Raw genomic sequence first — 20,809 nt, forward strand, 5'->3', positions numbered from 1 at the left:
AGCTCAGTTGAAGAAGCAACACTTTCTCTTGTGGGTACCCGATGAACTGCATTTGAGAAAAAAAAAATAAATTAAAAAAAAAAGTCATAAATGAGAATCTGAATCATCTCGACTTCAAAAGCATGCTCCCCGCTCAGCCAGAGGTGTGAAATTTGTAGATGCAGAGTTGGCACAGACATGAAAGGCCAAACTGTGAATTCTCCTTTATAGTTTCTCAGATCTCTAAAGAATAGAACAGGTATTCCTTACCTTGTTAAGATGCATCTTCTAGCATTGTGTGCGCATCTTGTTAAATTGTTGGAAACATAATAGAGCCAAAATGTGAAATGTTTAACTCACTTAAATGTTTCAACTGTTGTTCTACTGTGAGTCAGAACACAACGAAATTAAGAATTCACATTAATAGTCATTATCCATATACCATTTGTCCTTGTCAAGCATGCTGTGTAGTTCCCTTAGTGGTGAGCGCCCTCTGCTGGTACTCATTAAGCATTGCCAGTATACTTCCACCCATTCGTTCACTTTCCTCATTAGTCCTGATTAAGTTGCAACAGCAACAGAGCGACTCTTTTCCCAGCAGCGCTCTGTGGCTGCACCTGAGGGATCATCCGGCGCTCGCACGCACAATAAAAGATGTGGCGTTCATTCAGTTCCTCTTTCCTATTGCTCATTTCCTTTTCTCGCTTGCTTAACACCAGCAAAAGGAGAGGGCGGGGGGGGGGGAGAGAGAAAAGTGGCACATTTTAGATAGTGGCATAAAAACTTTCATCCGTTAATAGAGGTACAGGTGAATAATTACATTTAAATGGGCAGTCGTATTAAAGTACTCCAAAATCTGACCTGTTTTCTGGTAAAATCCATGTATTTAAAACCTTAAATTGAAAACTGGGTGGATAAAAAAAAAAAAAAAAAAACTTGCTTCCTTTTACGCCGATGTTACTTTTCTCTAACTAGGAAAGTTCAGCTGGTCTGTGTAGAAATTCAGAGAACTGGCAGCACAACACATGATACTGGTCCAAGCATCACTGAGCATGTCCAATTAGGAAAAAAAATCTCTGTACGATCTGGTGTTTCTTTTGGACAGTGCCTGCTGGTAAGAGACCTGGAAAGTTGTCTCCCTCTAGTATTGGGACAGCTGGAACCACTAGCATTGGTTTTGGGGGCAGAAATCTGCAGAGGTAGAGAGAGAGAAAGGCCAAGAAGAAACATTCTGAGGAGAACTGGAACACCACTTCCTGCATTATCTTACTCCAGAGGTCTCACTCCCGCATGCACAGCGCCGACATCACGTATTAGCGAATATGATCATGCATGATGCAAAACATAGTTTATATTTGTTACTACACATCTTCGCATGCTGGCAGGCAGGTTCTAGTTTGTGCAATCTACACCGGTCAAGTGAAATTAAAGCCAAGACAGTGATGGGGTGAAAACTGCTTTAATTTGTATTCTGTTTTCAGTGAAAATGCATTCAAATGTTACAAATTTAAATTGTTTGCGGAGTTCATAACTATTTACAAAACATGGCCAAAAATAAATGACAAGTGGAGAAAATGAAAATCTTTCCAGATAATTTTCTGTGCTTTCCACATAGATGTATTTTTTTATGAGAGTGAATTATAATTTCTCTCACAGGCTCTTCGAGGTCAGACTTTCTCTCTGGACAAACCCACCAACACGCATTTTTTTTTTTTTTTTTAACCTGGACAAACCCATGAAAAGGGCAGATCGATCCCCTTTCTTAGTGCTGTTCAATGAGATGCCTGCCTTTTTCTTGTGTGTGTCTTCTCTGGTGTGCCACTTGTGACATCTCAAACAAAATAGAAAACAGGGTAAACTGACAGTATAGTGAAGCACAATGGAGGGTAGTGACGCTTTTCCTGTGGTTTCAATTTTACATATTTTGCTTAAAAATTTAAAAAAAAAAAACAAAACTCGACACCAACTTAACCGTGCTGGAGCTCTGTGTGAACACAGACTACTACTGCAGGGTCACTTGACCCAGACTGAATGCAGATTAACATGCCTTCTATTGCAGACAAAGGAAGATGTTAGTGGGTCTTTTCGTCCGGTGGGAAAGGGGCCTTAAAACTGTTGGAAATCTTCAAGTGCAAATATGCAAGCTTCTCATAATTACTTTTGCGCAACATGGATAACCACTCCCAAGGGTAAAGCTCTATAACTCTATATCCTGCCAACTTTAACTGCCTCCTCTTCATGGCATAAAGGCCCACCAGCTGCTTGGATTGGTAGCAGTACTGGTTCCTGCTGGGCACCTGGATAGCAAATTTAAGCGGGACATTGGGGTTCCTGTGACAGGGTTTGGTCTGACTTTCTGTAATGGCATCTGTCAGCATTGAGCCTGTGTCAAACAACCCTCTACCTTCTTGTGGCTCTACCCTGTTAGGATTAGCAATGCTGGGACTTGGGGTTACAGGCTCTGGAATGTTTTTGGCATCGGTAAGGTTTGCTATAAGGTCCTCAGTCAGAGTCACTTGAAGTTCTTTCATTCCCGATCCCTGGTTCGAATGAAACGTGAACGACTTGTTCTCAGGAGTTGCTGTGGCTGTTTGGGGTTCAGGGTTCACAGCTATTGGCTTACCATGTGGGTCAAGATGTACCTCAAGGTCAATGGAACGAGTGTGAGGGAGAATCATCTGGGTCCTTACAAATGCATTTCCTCCTAGTAAATCTCGCAAAACAGATATTGCCTCCCTAACCTCTTGTTTCTCAAAGGCATGTGACTGAGCACACTTCCACAATCTGTCTGTAATCTCGTCCCTCAATTCAGAGCTCAGTCGAGGTCCATTCCAATGAGGCAGCTCTAGAGCCACAGTTCCATCTAAGGTCAACAAGTCACTTTTGTTATCCACTTTCGTTCTGGTAAGTGCTGAGTCTACAAAGTCCGGGCTCAAGGCCAGTTCAATTAAATCCTCTGGGAACTGAGAGATGAAGGCTAAACCAAGAAGACCGGTAAGCAGCTGCTCTGGATATCGATGGAATTCAGCTACCCTTTGTCTGAGGGTCTCTGTAAGACTCAGGTAAAAGTTTGGATTCTTGTCCATGGGAAACCCTAACTTGCCAAATGACCATATCAGTTTGCATGCATCTTTGCTCCTGCAGTCTGACACCAACGATGGAACTGCCTCAGAAATAGCTGAGAGAATTGCATCATTCCTGTGATTTAATGATGCGCAAGTCAGTGCAACATGCATCAGCCCCATGATGCCCATCCTGCTGGCTCGAAGAGGCACCTCTTGTTCCATGGCCGCCATCCACCCCCTGTGATACACGTAACTGAAACGTACGTACTTAAGTACATTCACGATGGCATAGTCACTCATTTCTCCCACAAAGGATTGAGCCTTATCCAAAAGAAAATTCACTGTAGATTCAGATACTGAAAGCTGGGATTTAAAGAGCCCGAGACATATGATTCCAACCTCCTCTGGGGAGAGCTTTTGTCTGTGGTGCTTCAGTAGGTGATCTATGGGATGAACCAAGTCTTTCGGACACTGCCTTTCTTCTCCAATTATATACAACAGCTGAACAACTTCAGGGACCCCAATCTGGCCCGGATGCAAATGGACAAAGTCATAAAGGTGCTTGAAGAATTGGGGGACATTCCGTCCCAGACAGTGCAACAAGTCAGCTGCAAACAGCAACTGATGTAAACTCAACTTGTTGGCTCGGCAGATGAGCTCAGCCTCACAGAACATCAACACAGGGTAGTCAGAAGGCATATCCAGCCACACAAAAGACTGGAGCACCTCCAGCAGCTCAGTGTGTGATAAGAGATGCCGCTTTTCCATGGCATTTTTTATGAACATCATGAAGTATTGGTTCCTCTTTAATAATGGCATATTGTCCGGGTGCAACCGGCTGAGTTTCATGAAAAATTTAGAAATATCTGATGGTTTCATGCAGTCTCTAAGAGCAGCTGCTCTGTTGAGAATAGAAAAGGCCTGGTCCAATGTGATCTGGAGAGGTTGCTGAGTAAGGTCAACAGACATGGAGGAATACTCTGGTCGACACTTGAGAAAGGCCCGCCTATCTAGTTGATCCTTTTTTGTTTCGGGATTAGGCCTCATGTTAAATGCTAAGTCAAGTACTGTGTTTTCAGCACTGGACACTGGAGGAAGATGCTGAGAGTAACTCACACTGTGGTTACTTTGTTGCTGGAAAGACAACTCAGGAGTGGAGGGACACTGTTTGTCAAGGACTGTTTTGCCCTGGGGCCTAGCAGAGTTCGACGCTGAGCAACAATACGGTGTGGGGTTGACGTGAAGCTGGTGGCCTCCTTGGAGAGAGGTATCCTGTTGTACCTCCTGCTCATCAACTCCATCTTCTGGTTTGCAAGATTTAGCCCGGGCAAAACCTTCTCTGAAGCCGAGGAAGTAGCGTAGCTTGGGCACCTGCTGGCTCAACACACGGCCAACCATCAACCTGCCAGATGACAAAAGACACCAGTTAAGCGTCAGATAATGAAGTAATTTTATGGAAAAGTAGTTCAAAGAATTGTGACAATGCTGATTATCGGTTAAATTAATCCATCGATAGCTATGAAAACACCCTTGCACACAAAGGAAATTATCTGTTTAACATGTTTTAATGTGGGATGCAATTCAACATGGTTCATATTTGTAGTTAGGACGCCTCCAAAGTTTGCTTATCTTTAAATGGACACCTTCAGGTAATTGCAACAGACTTCTCTTCATTTAAGCTCATATGTGGTCGTATCTTGTCCAAAAACCATTGTAACCACATAATTACAAACGTCATCTGCACAGCACGGGAAGAGTGACTGTATACCTCAGTCCTGCTCGCCAATATGTCAATTTCTTTGCACAACACCACAATGACTGGTTCCTGCCAGACCCCAGTCCAGTCAGCCTACACAGAATTATTATAAACTTCATGTGAACTGGGGGAGATCAAAGGCTCAAAGCGGTTTGGCACATCAGTGTGACATGGAAGCATTTAATGACATGGAGGCAGGTTTAATGGTTGACATTTTGCCTCTTCAATACAGAGCATGATCATACATCACCTCTGCTCTATATGACTTAGAACACAATATTTACCCAGTAATGCACTGCAGCTGCTCTATCGTGCCAACTAAACGTCACATAACCTGTAGACCGCGTCTCCCCGTAATAACGCCACTAGATCACTTTTAACGTTGTATGTACCTCATTTTAAAGAACGCATGTTTATAGATTCCACACGCAACTGACAGACACTTTTCAAACTGCACGTGAGTTCCGATGGAAGGCATACAGCTGCTGGAGCAGCCTACAGAATACCTTCCACGGTTAAGTAACGTTTCACATTTTTATACGTCTGAACTCACATTTCACGTTCCAGCAACAGGGCGGACAATCAACGTTAACCGGCAAAAGAAGATCTCTTGCCAAAGACGACGGATCCACGAGATGAAAGACCTTCAGTCAGACCGAAAGTAAAGAACGGCCGTGACTTTCAAAATAAAACCGTAAATATTTTAACTCGCCCAATGTGACAGTCAATTAACTAACAAGTCAAATATGTTTCATCGCAATGTACACAATTTCAATTATGTAATAAGAAAACCACTGTAATCACTGCGTCTTAGAGGATGGGGCTACTCACTTGAATTATAAATTCGGGCATTTTGAAGGAATTCCGACAAGTTGATACAGCTTCCGGGAAAAGCGGGGCAGCATGACCTATGGCAACTGGGGAGGCCAAACATCTTCCTGACGAAACGCGATTTGTAAAAAAAAAAAAAAAAAAAAAAAAGGAATAAAGCCGTATGTTGCAATGGTTTCAGAACATCGTTGTAAGTCTCTGGTTCATGCAGTCATTTCATATTGTTGAGAGGAACATCTATAAGTGAAGACGAAGAGAGCCTGACTCTGATATGGAGATAATTTACTGCAACAACACGTTTTAAAAACTACAAAACATTTATCTGCGGTAGGTGTTAAAACACAAAAATCCCCCACCAAATTTTTCTTTTATGAAAATGCACGTCTTTCTACCATGGGTATACAAACAATAGCACTGTCCTATTAAATTTGTTTGCAGCCAGAGTATAATTACTTTTAACTGACAGACTTTTATTGTAACAACAATGTGTAAAAAAGCAAAGGTCATAAAAAAAATTAACTGTAAAGTTTATTTCTACTGTAGGTTTTCTCCTGCTCTTTTAAAAATTCTTGTGTTTCTCTGCTATACTGAAAAACAATTAGAAATTCTTTAATCATGTGAAACTTGCTATTTTTTTAATATAAACAAATCTTGTGCGTATTTGAAATACCTAGAAACTTCTCAAATTTTGAAATATAATTTCTTGAAAACCATGTGCAGAGTGTCTCACCCAATGTGTGCTCAATGTGCATCAAGGTTACAAAAGTGTTTTAGTATGTTTTTTATTTAAAGTATTACAAATCTGATAAAGCTGAGTTGATATTTTAGCACCTTTCCCTGTTTTTCTTAATGATTTAGTATTAATTTGAATTATTTCCATTTATTATTATTTATTTTTATTATTATACTGAACAGTAATTTGCTAATCATTTTTAGCAACAAATATGAACTTTTAAGCAAAGTAGAAGTACACCTTTCTTTCCTTTTTCCTGTGTGCTGACTGTAGTCTGTCTGTCAGCTTTCTCTGATTCATCAATTTTTCACACATCAAATATCAAATCATGGTCTGTCAGAAATATTTACTTTCTATAAATGGCCTGTAATGTGTTTGGAAACACAGAGATGAGACAGAAACTACCCTGTTATAATTTAAATATTGATGCATTTTTCTTAGTATTTCAAAACAAATATTGTACTTAATTTGGTATGTGTAATTTTGAGATTGAACAATAAATGAAATGTAGTTGGTTACTTTCATTAAAATGAGTTTCTGCAGTGTTAATTTGTACAGCAGTCAGTCCCCCGATTTCTAGTGTTTAAAGTCCCATTTGGCCAAAATTGGTGTATATTTTTCAAATAATACCGAATTGTGATTGACAACTTTTGTGTTTTGCAACTGATTTACAAAAAAAAAAGGTTTTTAAAGTCGGTTGAACAAATTATCAACAGTCTATTTGCCATGAATTAATACACATAATGGTACCATAAATAATAATGAAAAGATCATGCTAACAATATGAAAAAAGACGATAATTAATCATTTCTGTTTCTATTTACTGTGTTTATAAATTTTCGGGTACCTGTCCAGAGTTGGAGGTTTGGAAATACATTATTGTAGATTAAACATAAGAAAAGAAAAACATCTTTGACCATTGTAAATTTATCTGACCTTTTTTATCGTAGAGTTTTACTTAAAATCTACAATAAAATATAATAAATTCATAAACCTGTGTAAGTTGTTTGCGTGTAGTTGCTCTTGAAACTTGAATGTATTAAGTTAAATGTTTTATTCAGCATATGATGTAATGAACCAGAGGTATATAGTGATTGATCAGTGACTAAATCAATCTATCACAGTATTTATTCAATAATCACCTTGTTGTAAACTAAACTGTATATTAAATAAGCTAACTTGGTGTGTCTGTACCCAAAAACATACAAAACATTTACAAGAGTTAGCAAAATAACTTTTTGTCTTAATTCATAGATACACAAAGTATTTTTTTTAAAGGGAAATGATATTGCATGCTGATCTCCTTTCACTACTGGTCATATTTAAAGCTCAAGTTTATCGTAGTCCACCAGTTTCCAAGAGAAGAATTGTATCATGCACATCATGTAGGTCCAAGGCAGCATTTACAATGAAGCATTAAAAAAAAAAAGGTACTCCTGCACTCAGACATTTAGATGGAAGTTAGATATTCATGTCAAAATAAATAAATGAATGAATTACAAGTTAGCCAGACATTCACCACAACATCAAGTGAGAAACCTTTTTTTAAAGACATGTACTTATGTATTTGTGTTCTTGTATTTGTGTTTCATACTCTTAACTGACATGCAACAAACCCTAAATTGATCGTCACTGGGCAGGCATTATATCGTCCTGTAAGTTTAACCCTTGCCTCAGTAAATGAAATGTTCAGTCAAACAATTAAATTTAACGTCCTCATCAACATTAAAAAAAACCTTCACCGTGCAACTAGGCCTGTAAGAAATGGTCATTATTTAGGATACGATATTGAAAAACAGAAAAAAAATAGAAGAAAAAAAGGGGGGGAAAACTAATTAAATGCCATTAATTAATATAATTCTGACAAATAATTCAAAAACAGTCAAAAGTCAATAGGTTATCAAATATCCTTTGTCTGGAAAACGTCAACAAAATCAGGTTGAAGAACTTTACAGTCCTGTGATTGTACAGCAGCCTACCATGTTTGTTACCCTCTTCTGCTTCCGGATGAGGAATCACTCGATGGCTTTTCATTTTTTACGACCTCTACATGCTTATCAACAGAGTGAATGAAGTGGTGAAACTTGAGAGTCGTACTTGGAGAGGAAGTAGTTGATTTATGCTAATGAAGGAGTTGGGATTTAGCTACGCTGGCTGGGAGCCGCCCTTCATTCACCACATGGTGAAACCTGGACTCTACTCGCGCCACTTTCGCAATCTTACTACGATTCACAAACACTTATCAAATCACAATAGTAGCACATGGCTTTGGGGTTTTTTTTTTTAATCAGACGTCCCAGATGTTTGCCAGTTTTTGAAGTCTGTTTATTTCCTCGGTTTCGCAGATATGCCCCTAAAGAGTGTGAGCAAACGGTAAGTCAGTTCAAGTGAGTGAAGATGGTGCATTTTATAAGCTAGTGTCTCTTTACGCGCATGTTGTTGGGAAGAAACCTGTTGTTAGCTTCTCGTCAGATGCGCTAAACGCCAGGAAAGTGAAATGAGAGGTGTAGGCGATTCCGCGGCTACTATATCACGTTGATAAAAAATAAAAACGTGTTAATCTTAAGTTTCCATATTTGAAAACAATGTTGCACGGGGCGCATGGCAACCTCCCCTCCATCGGTGAAGAATGAGGGAGATTTGAAAAACGTGTTGCTGCTGCACCTCAAGTCGTTAGCTTAGGGAAGGGATATCCTCGCACTTTGATAATTATGCGTTACTTAAGCTCTCGCTGTAAGAGGGGGACTAAATATGTAGGCGGAAAGTTGGGATTTTAGTGTATTTCTGCGCTCTCGCTTCCAGAACAAAGCGGCAGCACATGGGGGTTGTAGCAGGCCGCGCGCCTCTTGCTATGAGTTGAGCTGCTGAGTTAGCTGCTAATGCTAAGATACAAACGAAAAGACATCGCTAAGTTACATTGCTGACATTGCTACGCGGTAAATGCCCTGCACTTACTTGAAAAGTTAATACTACCGTTTACAGATATTTCTTCTACATTAATATCTACAAATTAATTTTATTACAGCACCTAAATTGGCTAAAATGCTCCGAAATTGATGGATGGCAGCAGCTAACTGACTAATGTTAGCCGGCTAATTTTGTGCGTCTTTCTGAACAGTTTTCCTTCTAATTAACTCCCTAAACACTCTAGGAATGTGTCATTAAATACATTTATATCGTCTACACCCTTACCGTGAATGAATGTTATAACTCAACAGGACATGTGGGTTACACGCGTTGGCGTGTTTGGCTAGCACATGCCCGTATCGGACTGTTTTGATCGAGCTGCGGTGTTACGTTACGAGCCTGGTGTGCGGTGGATCGAGTGGAGTTTGCAGGAGCTCGTAACGTTACACTCGGTGCGGCGAGTCGCACCTTGGCTATTATTTAATTGCACACGGTTTCTTGGTTACTTTCACGTGCATTTTGGCAGTTTTGACGTGCCGATGTTATGTTTTCCTGACGGTGGACTTCAAATTTATGAAACACAGAAAATGCGGACTCCTGGGCGCCATGTTAGCGCGTGGGGGAGGGGTACTGGAGCGCGAGTGTTGCTGTCCTCAAGCAGTCTTGTTCAGGGTCAGGTTTCCCATTGAACTTTGTTAGCTACACATTTCAGGAGCAATTTGTACCGCGTTACAATTAATACATCGACGTTAATACGCTAAGAGGTGCTTTCTAAATCCATGTGTGCTGCAAACACAGGGATTGGTCGGACACGTTGTTGGGCGATGCTCAAACACGGAATATGAAGGCGTAGTGCATGGATGACTGCAAGCACCACACCAAGCCGCTAATATGGCCACTGAGATTTGACCCGTTATTAATTTGTGTTGGGACACCATGTTTAATGACACAGGTGCCACAGCCACTTCACTAAGCTCATTAAGAAGGACCAAATTTGGGGCTGCTCAAACTGAGGCCTAGAGGCCAAGTTTTTTTTTTTTTTACCCAATTATCTTCAAATGATAAATGAGAATAACTATCATGTTAGTGATAGGCCGGCTAATACATTTCTTACATGCTTAAATAACTAACAGGCACCAAATAAAACAAATCTTGAATATAGCGATATTCATTAGGGTGCTTAAAAATTGCCCCTGAAATATGCAGGAGTCCTTAAATAAACACTTTTTTTCCACTATTTGATCAAGCAACGGAGTGACATGTTACAAAGGATGTCAGCGAGTAAGGAAAAAAAAAGTCTTCAGTGGTACAAAGACAAAGGCATTTTAACAAGACTGTTTGCTTTTGGCCTGCAGACCACCATTTTGTGTTGTTTTTTCCCCCCCAGGGGTAAAGTTTTGTCACTCCTGGCCTAGAATGATCAGACAGTTGATGATTAGACATTTTTCAATATTACAGTTCGGTCACTTAAAACAAATAAATATGGATATGAAGGGAGCTCCAAAGGTGCTATGTCGGTGAATTCTGTTAATTTAATTGTAGCAGTTGATCTCACTCTGTGGTGAAAATAATTCCTTTTTTAAACGGACATCCAAAATCCTTTCATTGGACATATTTATGACAGTTTAAATTATAATTTATTTCTGCATTAAACTATATAAAAATTGCATTGAGCTGTTTATTTTTTTTGTTTGTTTTGCAAAGGTGTCCCAAATAAATTGGTATTGTATGATTTTGGGGGGAAAAAAATCTAAATGCAATGATTCTGTCTGCAATCGTGCTTGTAGAGGAAATGTATATTTTAACATTCTCACTATCAATAAATTTATAGCTTGGTTTTTTGTGGAGGTCTTTATCAAAGATCTTGTACTTCTGTTGGCTATGATGCAGCCACAAGGTTTCATTTAAGGTGGTATCTTCAAACACCGTTAGCCTTCAACAGCTATCACTAAATCCTGAAATGGGGAAAATACAGTGGGCTGCATTGCAATTTTGTTTTAAGCCTCACTTCAAATGTTTCTACCCCTGAAATATCCCTATCTGTTCATTTTTAAAGGAAATGGCACACCATTTGCCAAGATGCTAGTGTCTTCACTCCCGACATGCTTGGTTATTTAGCACGATTGTTTTGACCACAGCTAACGGTCCTGGGTCGCCTGTGATTGAATTCCCCAAATAATCTTAGCTACACTGGCTGTCAGGCTAGCTTGGCAAGTTAACATTAGTCACACAAAATTACTGAATGTAGCATGAATTGAACTTTTGCAAGTCAACTTTGAGAGGAATTTTTTGATACGAATGCGATCAATGATGTGACGCCATGCTACCCCATGATGTCAAACCTGCGAACAGCAGAAATGTTAATACCTGGCTTGAAAGAATACATGGTTTTAAATGGCAAATGTTTACAGAGCAGCCAGACAAATGTCTTCAGTAAACCAGACTCACAATTAAAGGTGATGTTTAACAAAAAAAAAAAGTACCTGTGTAGCAGGTTTCTCTGCAACCCCCATCGGATGTCCTGTTTTAACCCCCCCCCACCTGCACCTGCTCACCATTAACAACACAAACGAACTCCTGAGTGTAGCGCAGATAAAGGCCTGTTCTGGTTGGACAAAAGTCCGACCAGTTCAGTTGTAAAAGTCCATGTTGCTACGTAAATGGCAATTTTAATAAACTTGGTTCAGCAAGAATTCCATCAGAAACATATTTTTTAATCTTTTATCGTGAAAGAAGGCTCACCATTTCTACTTGAATGTGCTCATACGCTGCTAATCCCCATTTTACATTAAAATGGGATGCCTGTGAGTTTTTGGACTGTTGGTCTTTCCTGGGGGGGGGGGTAGCCCTGCCAGCTCCTCCTTCTAGGCATTTGCGAACTTAAGATCAGCACTTTTCCCAATTCATAGAATATATTTTGAAGAATATAAAATGAAAAGAATAATGCAGCTCATCTAGTAATGCTAATAATGGCAGCCTTGAGTGGTTGAAGTTGCTGACATAATTTCTGATGCTAGGACTTGTCTATGCTTTCAGATGCCTGGCCACACCTGGATCTCCCCTGGAGGACTCCTCATTGTGGATTTAAAGCCCCCCCGCCCCCCACTTTAAAGTCACTGTAGTGTCAAAGTGCTTACAGTGCAGGTAGTTTTTATCAAATCTACTGCAGTGAAGGCACTTTCAGCACTATTCTGATGTGTGTAGCTTAAGACACCTGTTTATTCACACAGGATCTGATTGGACATCTTGTCCTCAGCGAGTTCCCAACTGTGAACCGTCAACATTTCTATTTTTGCGGACAGTTTTTGTTGTTTGTATGCTTTTACCGAGCTACACATTTGTCAATATTTTTCTATTCAGTCGGACTTTGAGATGTGGCATAATTGCGCTTGCATGCCTCTAACTAGTGCTTATGCTAAGGTGCATCTAGTGCAGATAGTGAAGTAGACTAGCACCTACTGCCCTAAGTGCTCCTTCCTGCATAAGGGGCTGGGACTCTCAACTGCTCTGCGACATCTTTACCGGTGCGTTAACCTTCTCGTAGCAGTTCTCTGTTAGTTTTGCGTAGTTGCGCTGCAAGAAGAAATAAGTTGTGCAAATCTATGCAAAGCTGACGGTGGCCTGTGTTTCCATCTTAATGCGGTGAGGTATCACTTCGTCCTCCCCATGGCCAATGAGGTTTTTCATCACAGCTCTGTTAATAAGTTGCAGACAGGTTTCAGCAGTATTAAAGTGCTTATAGTGCAGGTAGTGTTATGAAATTCTACTGCAGTGTGAGCACTTAAAGTACTTCTAGACGAGTTTCTTCTCTTTGGACTCCTGCAGGCGTAGCTCGTGCACATGGGTCTCTGGTTAGTTTTGCTGGTTTGCTTTCAGCTTTTCACTGTACTGCTGTGCAAATCCATGCAAAACTGATCATAGAGCTGAAATGAATCGGTCAGACGTGGTCCCTTTCTGTGCAGGTTGGGAGAGGTGGCAATGCTCTGTACTCGAGTGGTATTGCACTTGTCCCGGCCTGTTGAGGACATGGGGAATTGTTCTACGCCACGTTCTCCTGTGAAATGGTCCACAAATGCAATAAAGATACATTTGAATCGGTTCTTTGAGTCTGGAGCAAACAAATTTACCTTTTTTTTTTTTGGTTGGTGGGGGTATAGGTTAGTTCATTTGCTCACTTAGCTCATAGCATTTGGGTAGTTATTTAAAGTAATGTTTTACAGTGTTTTTAAATGTTTTATGTTTGTGATTTCTGTTCCATTTTGAAAATAAATTGACGTTGGCTAACTGGGTTATTTTTTTGTTTTTCACCACATTTAATTTACTGGTTAAATCTCTGAACAGTTTTAAGTGCTTAAATGTGCTTTCAGGTATAACTGTAGTAGGATAATTGTTTCTAGGCTAATGCATGACTTTATTCCACTTTTATGGTTCCATAACTTAAAAAAAACAAAGCATTCGTTGCTTTTATGCTTGTTTTTGATGTATAATTATCTTTTCAAGACAAGAGTGAAACTCCTGCCTGCATCTGTAGCATGAACCGTGAGCAGAGTGGTCCACTCCTCACTTTTTGCCTGTCCTACACCCGGTCAAACCGCCAATACTAATTGCATGTTTGATATTGTCACCCTCTTAAACTCACCGCCTAAGTCATCTTTTTTTTTTTTTTAAGTTTCAGAAAACACGAAAAAAATAGAGACAAAAAAAAGTTGATTTAAGCAAAAAAATTTTTTTGTCAAAATACCTTTGGGCAATTAGTTCAAGAAGGCGATATGATAGAATTGGATTTTTTTAGCAAATTTTCTTGAAGCCATTATTTTACTCTCTGGAGGGCCAATGCATTGGTCTTACAAACCTTGGAAACAAAGCACGTTCCAACAATGTAAATTTAAAGTAAGCAATTTGCATATAGATAATGAAAAGAGGTGTCCAATTAAAATGTTTAACCACGATGGAGCTGTGGAATTGACATAATTTTACAATCTAAAAAGCACCAGGGAAAAAAAAAATCCCAGAAACTGTAAACTGTGGCGGTGCGCTGACGGTTTATTTTAATGTGGGGGGGGGGGGTGCCTCCATCTGTTTTCAGGTGTTCATTTTGGATCACGTGAGAAATGCAGTTACGACATTTCACAGCAGAGGGCAGCACATCCACATTCAATGAATCGCCCATTCCGCCCTGTGCAGCCATGCATTAGTAAAACAGAGCACTCATTTTTAACATTGGTAGACCAGTTTTTATTGTGCCTGAGATGAAATCTGTGCTACCTAATCGTGTCAATATAGAAAATGGCAATTATTTTAGTGTTTTTTTAACCTACTTTTTACTGTCACAAGCAGTGACGTGTCACTTTTAAACTCAACATTTTTTAATTAATTCACAGTCCTCAAAAAAAAGCAGTTTGTAGTTTTCGTGCACTGTCATTCCCATGATCTCCAATCCATGTACTTTTGTCATTTCACCGTCTTTAAAAAAAAGATTTTCAATCACACATGATGAAAATTTCAAGTCATATTTTGCAACACAGTACCAAAATAAATGGGGGGGGGGGGGGAACACTTTAGAAAAACAACATATATTCATGGGAAATGTTCATTCACAATATTCAGCCGTTTTAAAACGTAAAATTAAAAAAAAAAGATGAAGTTGCTTCATAAAAACCCAGCCAACCACTTTTTCATTACTCTGCATCGTATAGTCGGCTGCCACAGAAGCACCTTCACTGGAGTGTACACCTTTCATTATCATGTCCTCTTTACTTGACAGTCAAGATAAATGGGAAGCATCTAGGAAGGACATGAACTCAAAGATGCATTTCAGCCTGTCAGATGCCGTCGATTGGTTTAGCAACCTCTATTTATTTGGATGTCGAGAAAATCGTATGCCTTTATTATGCACACAGCGCTGCTTGACTGTCAGCTAAACACCACTTGTGCTGAAGCTGTACTAATGTGACTCAACGGTGTCAGAGATCGATCTAAGTTGCTTCCGCCTTGTGCAAAATGACAAACGCTCAAAGGAAATACTTGGAGGGATGCAAAATCTAAACCTGAAACCCTCAAAGGTTATCATGTACCTGTATGAGTGATGGAAATGTATTTTATGAATTGTACAAATTTCAATAAGATATTCTCACTCAGACGCGCTGGTTTGCCATATTTTGGGTTGAAGTCATAAGGAATTAGAGCAAACTCAGGGAGCGTCAGATTTACTTCCTGTAACCACTAGGTGGCACTATGTCCGTCACAACGTGAACACTGTTCAACAAAAAACTCTGTCTTCACAATAACTCCTCACTGAGTTCTCAGGGTGTTTCTGGCCAAATCTGAGCTCAGTCTGGACGACTAACTTGGAAAGGAACATCAGAATAATAAAGAAAATGTATATATATATATATATGTTATTTGATGTTGCCACCAGGTGGCGCTATGACTAATCTGCCAATAATGTACCAGGTTCTTCCTTCGCCCATACTTCACCCCTTCACCAAGTTTTGTGAGAATTGGCCTCATAGTTTTTGACCAATCCTGCAAAGGGTCAGATAAAATCCACTGAAATCAGAAGCTCCCTATTGGATGTAAATACCAAAAATTCAAACCTGCGATGCTCAGCTTATTATGTATTTCATATTTATGTTGTTCGGTACATCAGTGTACTACATTGACTATGCTATGGCAGTACAAGACAGAATAATTTCATGAGCTGTTAGTTTTAGCCAGAGGAGAGGAATGGCTGTCTTCACAGATGTCATTCGTCTCTAGTCATTCAGAGCCAGAGTCTAATTGAGACACAGAAGAAGCCGGCTCTCCGTCTTTCTGCTTGACTGTATTGTTGGTTTCATACGCCAGTTGCAGCGTGCTCTGTATTCACACTTCAGCCTCTCCTTTACACTCACTTTCTCGCTCCAGGAATAGAAATTATATAAATTCTCCTTTTACTGGTATATTTTGGCACCGAGTTTGTGGAAAAACTGACATTTATCACGCTGAACTGTTTCTTAAATTGATGATGAAGAAGTGTCCGGCAGCATTAACTAGACGGTCCAGTCATTGTTTGAAGGCAGTGTGTTCCTCCTTCCTCTGTAAGAGCGAAATTGAATACAAATAGAAAAAGAATCAATATGCCAAGGTTACTCGAGGATAAGGCTCATATAGTCTGTTTTTCTTGGGTACGTTTGTTCCTAGGTGCGATATTTTGTGAATTTCTCAAGGATTACAGGCAAAACCTTCTTCGAGGTTTGAACATTGTTGGTTTCATCAGTCTAAAACCCTTCATCAACACAGGTCCCGAAGACACATTCTCACCCTGATTACACAGCAGCGCCAGCTCATAACCACTAATAGTTTTTGACCATTTATGAGGGTGGGTTTTTATTTCCGGAGTCTTAAAGCACAGCCTCCGTAGTGCTGGTGGTTTGAGAGGAAGCTGCTGAGCTCCTCTGAGGACATATAGGGGCTAATTGAATATTTAGAGGGGACTTTGTGCATGTTGATGTTGTGTCTCGGGGGATTGTTTAATTTTGCTAACAGACACAAAAAAAAAAAAACAAGCCTGTGTCATCCATCCTGCTGAGGCTGCATCTCACGGCTTGCATTCACTCTGACAGGGGTCCGTTCCTTCAGCTGACCTCTGTGAGTTAAACCGGCTCTATCCCCGGGATCGGGCTCGACCGCGGGATGAACTCCAGTTTTTTTCGTATGCATATGGCACACCGCAGCTGTCAATTTATGCTAATGTGCTTTTTGAGTTAACCGTTGAAAACAATAAATGTTCTGAGCGGGTTGATGAGGAGTATTAACAAGGAGGAGCTTGCTGACATCCATGTTAACACCCGTTATTACATCCAATAGCTGTGCAGACTCTTTCTGCCCTTTGAGTGAAAGGTTGCTAGCAGCATTTAAACCTGTCAGGGAGGCTACTTGGCTACAGAATATGAGCAACGTATCATCAAAGTCCAGGCATAAATTTAGTTCCCAATTACTAAGAGGAGGTCTTCCAGATTACCAATCCAGAGCATGATATCTCCAGCCACTTTGTAATCTTCCCTCTATAATAAGATATGTCTTCTCAATGAGTTTTGTAATTTGTCAGAATTTCCCCCAAAATATGCTGGATGATGAATGATGCAATTATGAAAAATGAACAATTTATCAAAAATTAGCCAAGAGTGTTCAGATGTTTCCCAGTTGCTGACGCGTTCTGCCATATCACATGAACTCAAGGAATTTGATGGGAATCGGTCGGACGCGTTCCATTAAAAAAAGCAAGTGTATCTCCCGCCAGTGGAGCAGGAGATACGGTCCTCGGGATCCAGGATCTACAGTTTGATGGCATCCAAAGGTGAATCACATGTGTCTTGTGATGTCGCCTATCGTCCCACCAAATTTCATCCAAATCTGTCAATCGCTCTTTGAGTTAAAGCGCTAGAAACAGAGACACTCAGCCGGTGATCAGGTGATCTCCTGTGTTACCTGTTGCGCGGCTCTGCCTCTGAGTGTCAAAATCGCTGTCAAAAATGGATTTATAGAGTGGATGGATGGGGATGAAGCTTTTTGGCTGGTGTGAACAATCCACAATGTTCCATCTGGGCTTTTGCTTCCATTAATGGACACACACACACACACACACACACACACACACCAGACATGGAGGGATTAAACAGGGAGTGGGCTGCTTCCACAACAAAATATTTTCAGAGGTTTACTGATGGAAGATCAACAGAAGCCCTCTTAACTTTATTTACTCAGATGACAACAACTCCTCAAACTAATGCATTTTAATCATTTTGAGGACTGTTCCCCTAAAAGGATGACATTACTTACCCCGACCACAGAGCGATATCTATTTATTGTAATAACATCAGCTTTATTACAGTATTTTCTCCTCTACGCAGATGAAAGCGCGTCCACTCTTTTACACGACTGAACCCTTTCCTCAACAACAAAGCCAACAGCAAAGAACAGATTAAAACCTGAGTGAAATGACAGAATTATGCACCACTGGTGCAACGTGTATGCAAGACATCTTTTTTCTTCTTAACAACATGTATTTTTTTTTTTTAATTTTCTAACAGACAAAGAAGACTGCAGCTAAGTAATTCTGGCTTATTCTTATGTTTCATAATGGCGACATGAAACACTGGCTCAGTCTTATCTCACTTAAGGCATGTCACTGCAAGAGTTATGTTCAATCAGAGAGAGGCAAAGCTTTTCTTTTCAGCTCTGAGCATAAATGATTTCCTCTTCAAAGGATCTCTTTGCGCCAAACACGTACTGTATGACGTGCTTGAAGAAATATTAAATCTTTTAAGCTTTGCAGTCATGGACAATAATCTATGTATGAGAATGTGACAGCGACAATGGATTAATTCAAGGAACGCTCCACTCGTGTTATTTTTGGAAGTCATAGTTTCTCAGTGTTTATGGTAACAGTATGGCAAAATGGCTTGTCTTGCCCTTCTGAGCTCAGAGGTGTTTGTTTGTTTGTTTGTTTGTTTATTAACTGAATTAATGGCCCCAAGATTTCTCCTGTTCCTGCATTTTCACCTCTCAAGCATGGTGGTGACAGCAGTCCACAGGAAAAACTTTTTTTGGGGGGGGGGTTATCATCTCATACACTGTCACCACCCACTGGCCAGCCATTGTAAGCGCAACATCAATTTCTCTCCACCAAAATGGCTGACGGAGAACAAGAAATTAGCTCAAGAAAATCAGGCCAATACAATTCTGGTCCCTTTACAAGAAGAGATGCTTATGAATAATGCAGTTTTTAATGATTTCAAATGATTGATTTAATGTTGGGAGGACATTGCATTTAATTATTTTGTCCATTAAATTGAACATCACCTATGACTCAACCGCAATTCATGCTATTGCTGCTGCTTTGTTGTTCTTCAGAATAGTGCATCTGACACTTTGTCTCGACATATTACGATATAAATTACACTTTCCTAGCCATTATCTGAGTTACCATCCTTATTTTCAAGGGCTCAAATGCGGTTCTTGATGGAAAGGAGTTCAGGATACAGCGGAGGAACTGAGTCAAGGGAGGATGATGTCGGTGGCAGTAGTGATGAATAGCTGCCAGAAGAAGAAGGATTAGCAAACACTCACAGTATGACAGAGAAACAGAGGAGTGGAGGATGTTGAGGATGCCGAGGATTTTCACGGAGTTGTGTCATCTGGCATTGAATTTAACAGTCTTAAAATATGTTACAATTTCAAAATGTGATTCATTTGAATCACATAAAAATAGATGTATTAATGTTTGTTATCGCTGGCGTTAATGCGTTATCATTGCCGGGGCAAGTTCAATAGATGCAATAGATAATCTTATTTATTCGTGTACGTATATTTTCTGGTGAAAAATCAAACACATCCTGTGAGGACATGTAAAAAAAAAAAAAGAAGAGAGAAATAAGTGTAAAAAAAAGAACTTAAAATAAACGTGTCCAACTAAAGGTGAATAGAAACACTCCGTTAAAGAAAAAAAATCCTATTTGAAGTTGTCATCTTTTATAAATGAAAGGGTTACTACTTATATTTCATGGTCACATATTAATCAAAGCAAGAGAACATTTTTCTTTCTCTCTGGTGGCTCAAGTGCTCCATATGCATGTTTGGCCCCTGCCATTGTATTGACCTGATCGTAGTTTATCACGACATATTCAATCTTCCATCTTGACTTTGCACCGTTAACCCTGAGCACAACTGCTTCTATAAAGAGAAAACTGTATATAGGGTGAAGCTGTTGAAAAATTCATCTTTGATAATCCTGTTTCCTGATCTAAGAACTTCTGTGTTTGCATGGAGGGTAACAGACACACAGCATTTCCTTATCTCCCCCTTCCCCCTTTATCTTTCTATTTATACAAAACGTTTGATACAGTGGAGTTTAGGAAGTTCAGCCTTGTGGTATTGACAGCTGAAATGACACATCTGAGAACACAAACTGAGAGGAGAGAGACACCAGCCTCTTAGCGGCATCTCATTAACGAATAAATTGAAGATGTTAGCGAGATATTAAACCCTCTCGTCCATTTGTCAACTATAATTAAGCAACACTTTGATAATGAAACAATGCACATGACATTTCACGTCTTTGGAGAGATGATCTGATTTAGCGGCAGCTTCTAAATGCAAACAGCTTCCATCACTGTTGTTGTACACATATATATATATATATATATGAAACTGCAAATGAAAGCTATGTGCGTTTGTTCAAATTAATCATATAATTTGTCATCCTGTGATTCCCTTCTGAGATTATTGTCTCCTAATTACTAAATTAGCATAATATTTCAGCTCCATCAACTGGAAAGTTTACAAAGTGAAGCTGCAAGCAATTATCTGTCACCCTCTTCAGTGAGGAGAATTGATGGTTTGACCCCACTTGTCTGAAAATCTCACTTGACACTCGTACTCCTGCAGGCAAAGTCAAATGAGACATCTGCAGCTAACTCTGGATGACACACATCCATGTCTGCTGCTAAAGATGTACCATTTGTCAGAAATAAACTAATATTTCCTTACGGCGACAGC

General features: G+C 39.8%; 1 protein-coding gene across 6 annotated transcripts in view; it reads right to left on the minus strand.

The window, feature by feature from the left end:
• Nucleotides 1–1,429: 1,429 nt before the first annotated feature.
• Nucleotides 1,430–20,809, minus strand: part of fastkd5 (FAST kinase domains 5) — a 41,471-nt gene continuing 22,091 nt past the window's right edge. For 2 of the 6 annotated variants that reach the window (XM_086220564.1, XM_086220563.1), the window contains exon 4: nucleotides 1,430–4,446. In XM_086220564.1, the coding sequence (XP_086076690.1) occupies nucleotides 2,052–4,446 (2,395 nt within the window). In that variant the 3' untranslated portion in view covers nucleotides 1,430–2,051. Of the gene's footprint in view, nucleotides 4,447–5,353; nucleotides 5,488–5,631; nucleotides 5,739–8,343; nucleotides 8,838–9,556; nucleotides 9,705–20,809 lie in introns of those variants that run through there. The other 4 variants (XM_086220568.1, XM_086220566.1, XM_086220567.1 and 1 more) reach the window with 4 other exon arrangements.

Source organism: Aulostomus chinensis, chromosome 12 (assembly GCF_037954235.1).
Source record: "Aulostomus chinensis isolate RoL2024-O1b breed Wild chromosome 12, RoL_Achi_v1.0, whole genome shotgun sequence".
Classification (NCBI taxonomy): Eukaryota; Metazoa; Chordata; class Actinopteri; order Syngnathiformes; family Aulostomidae; genus Aulostomus; species Aulostomus chinensis.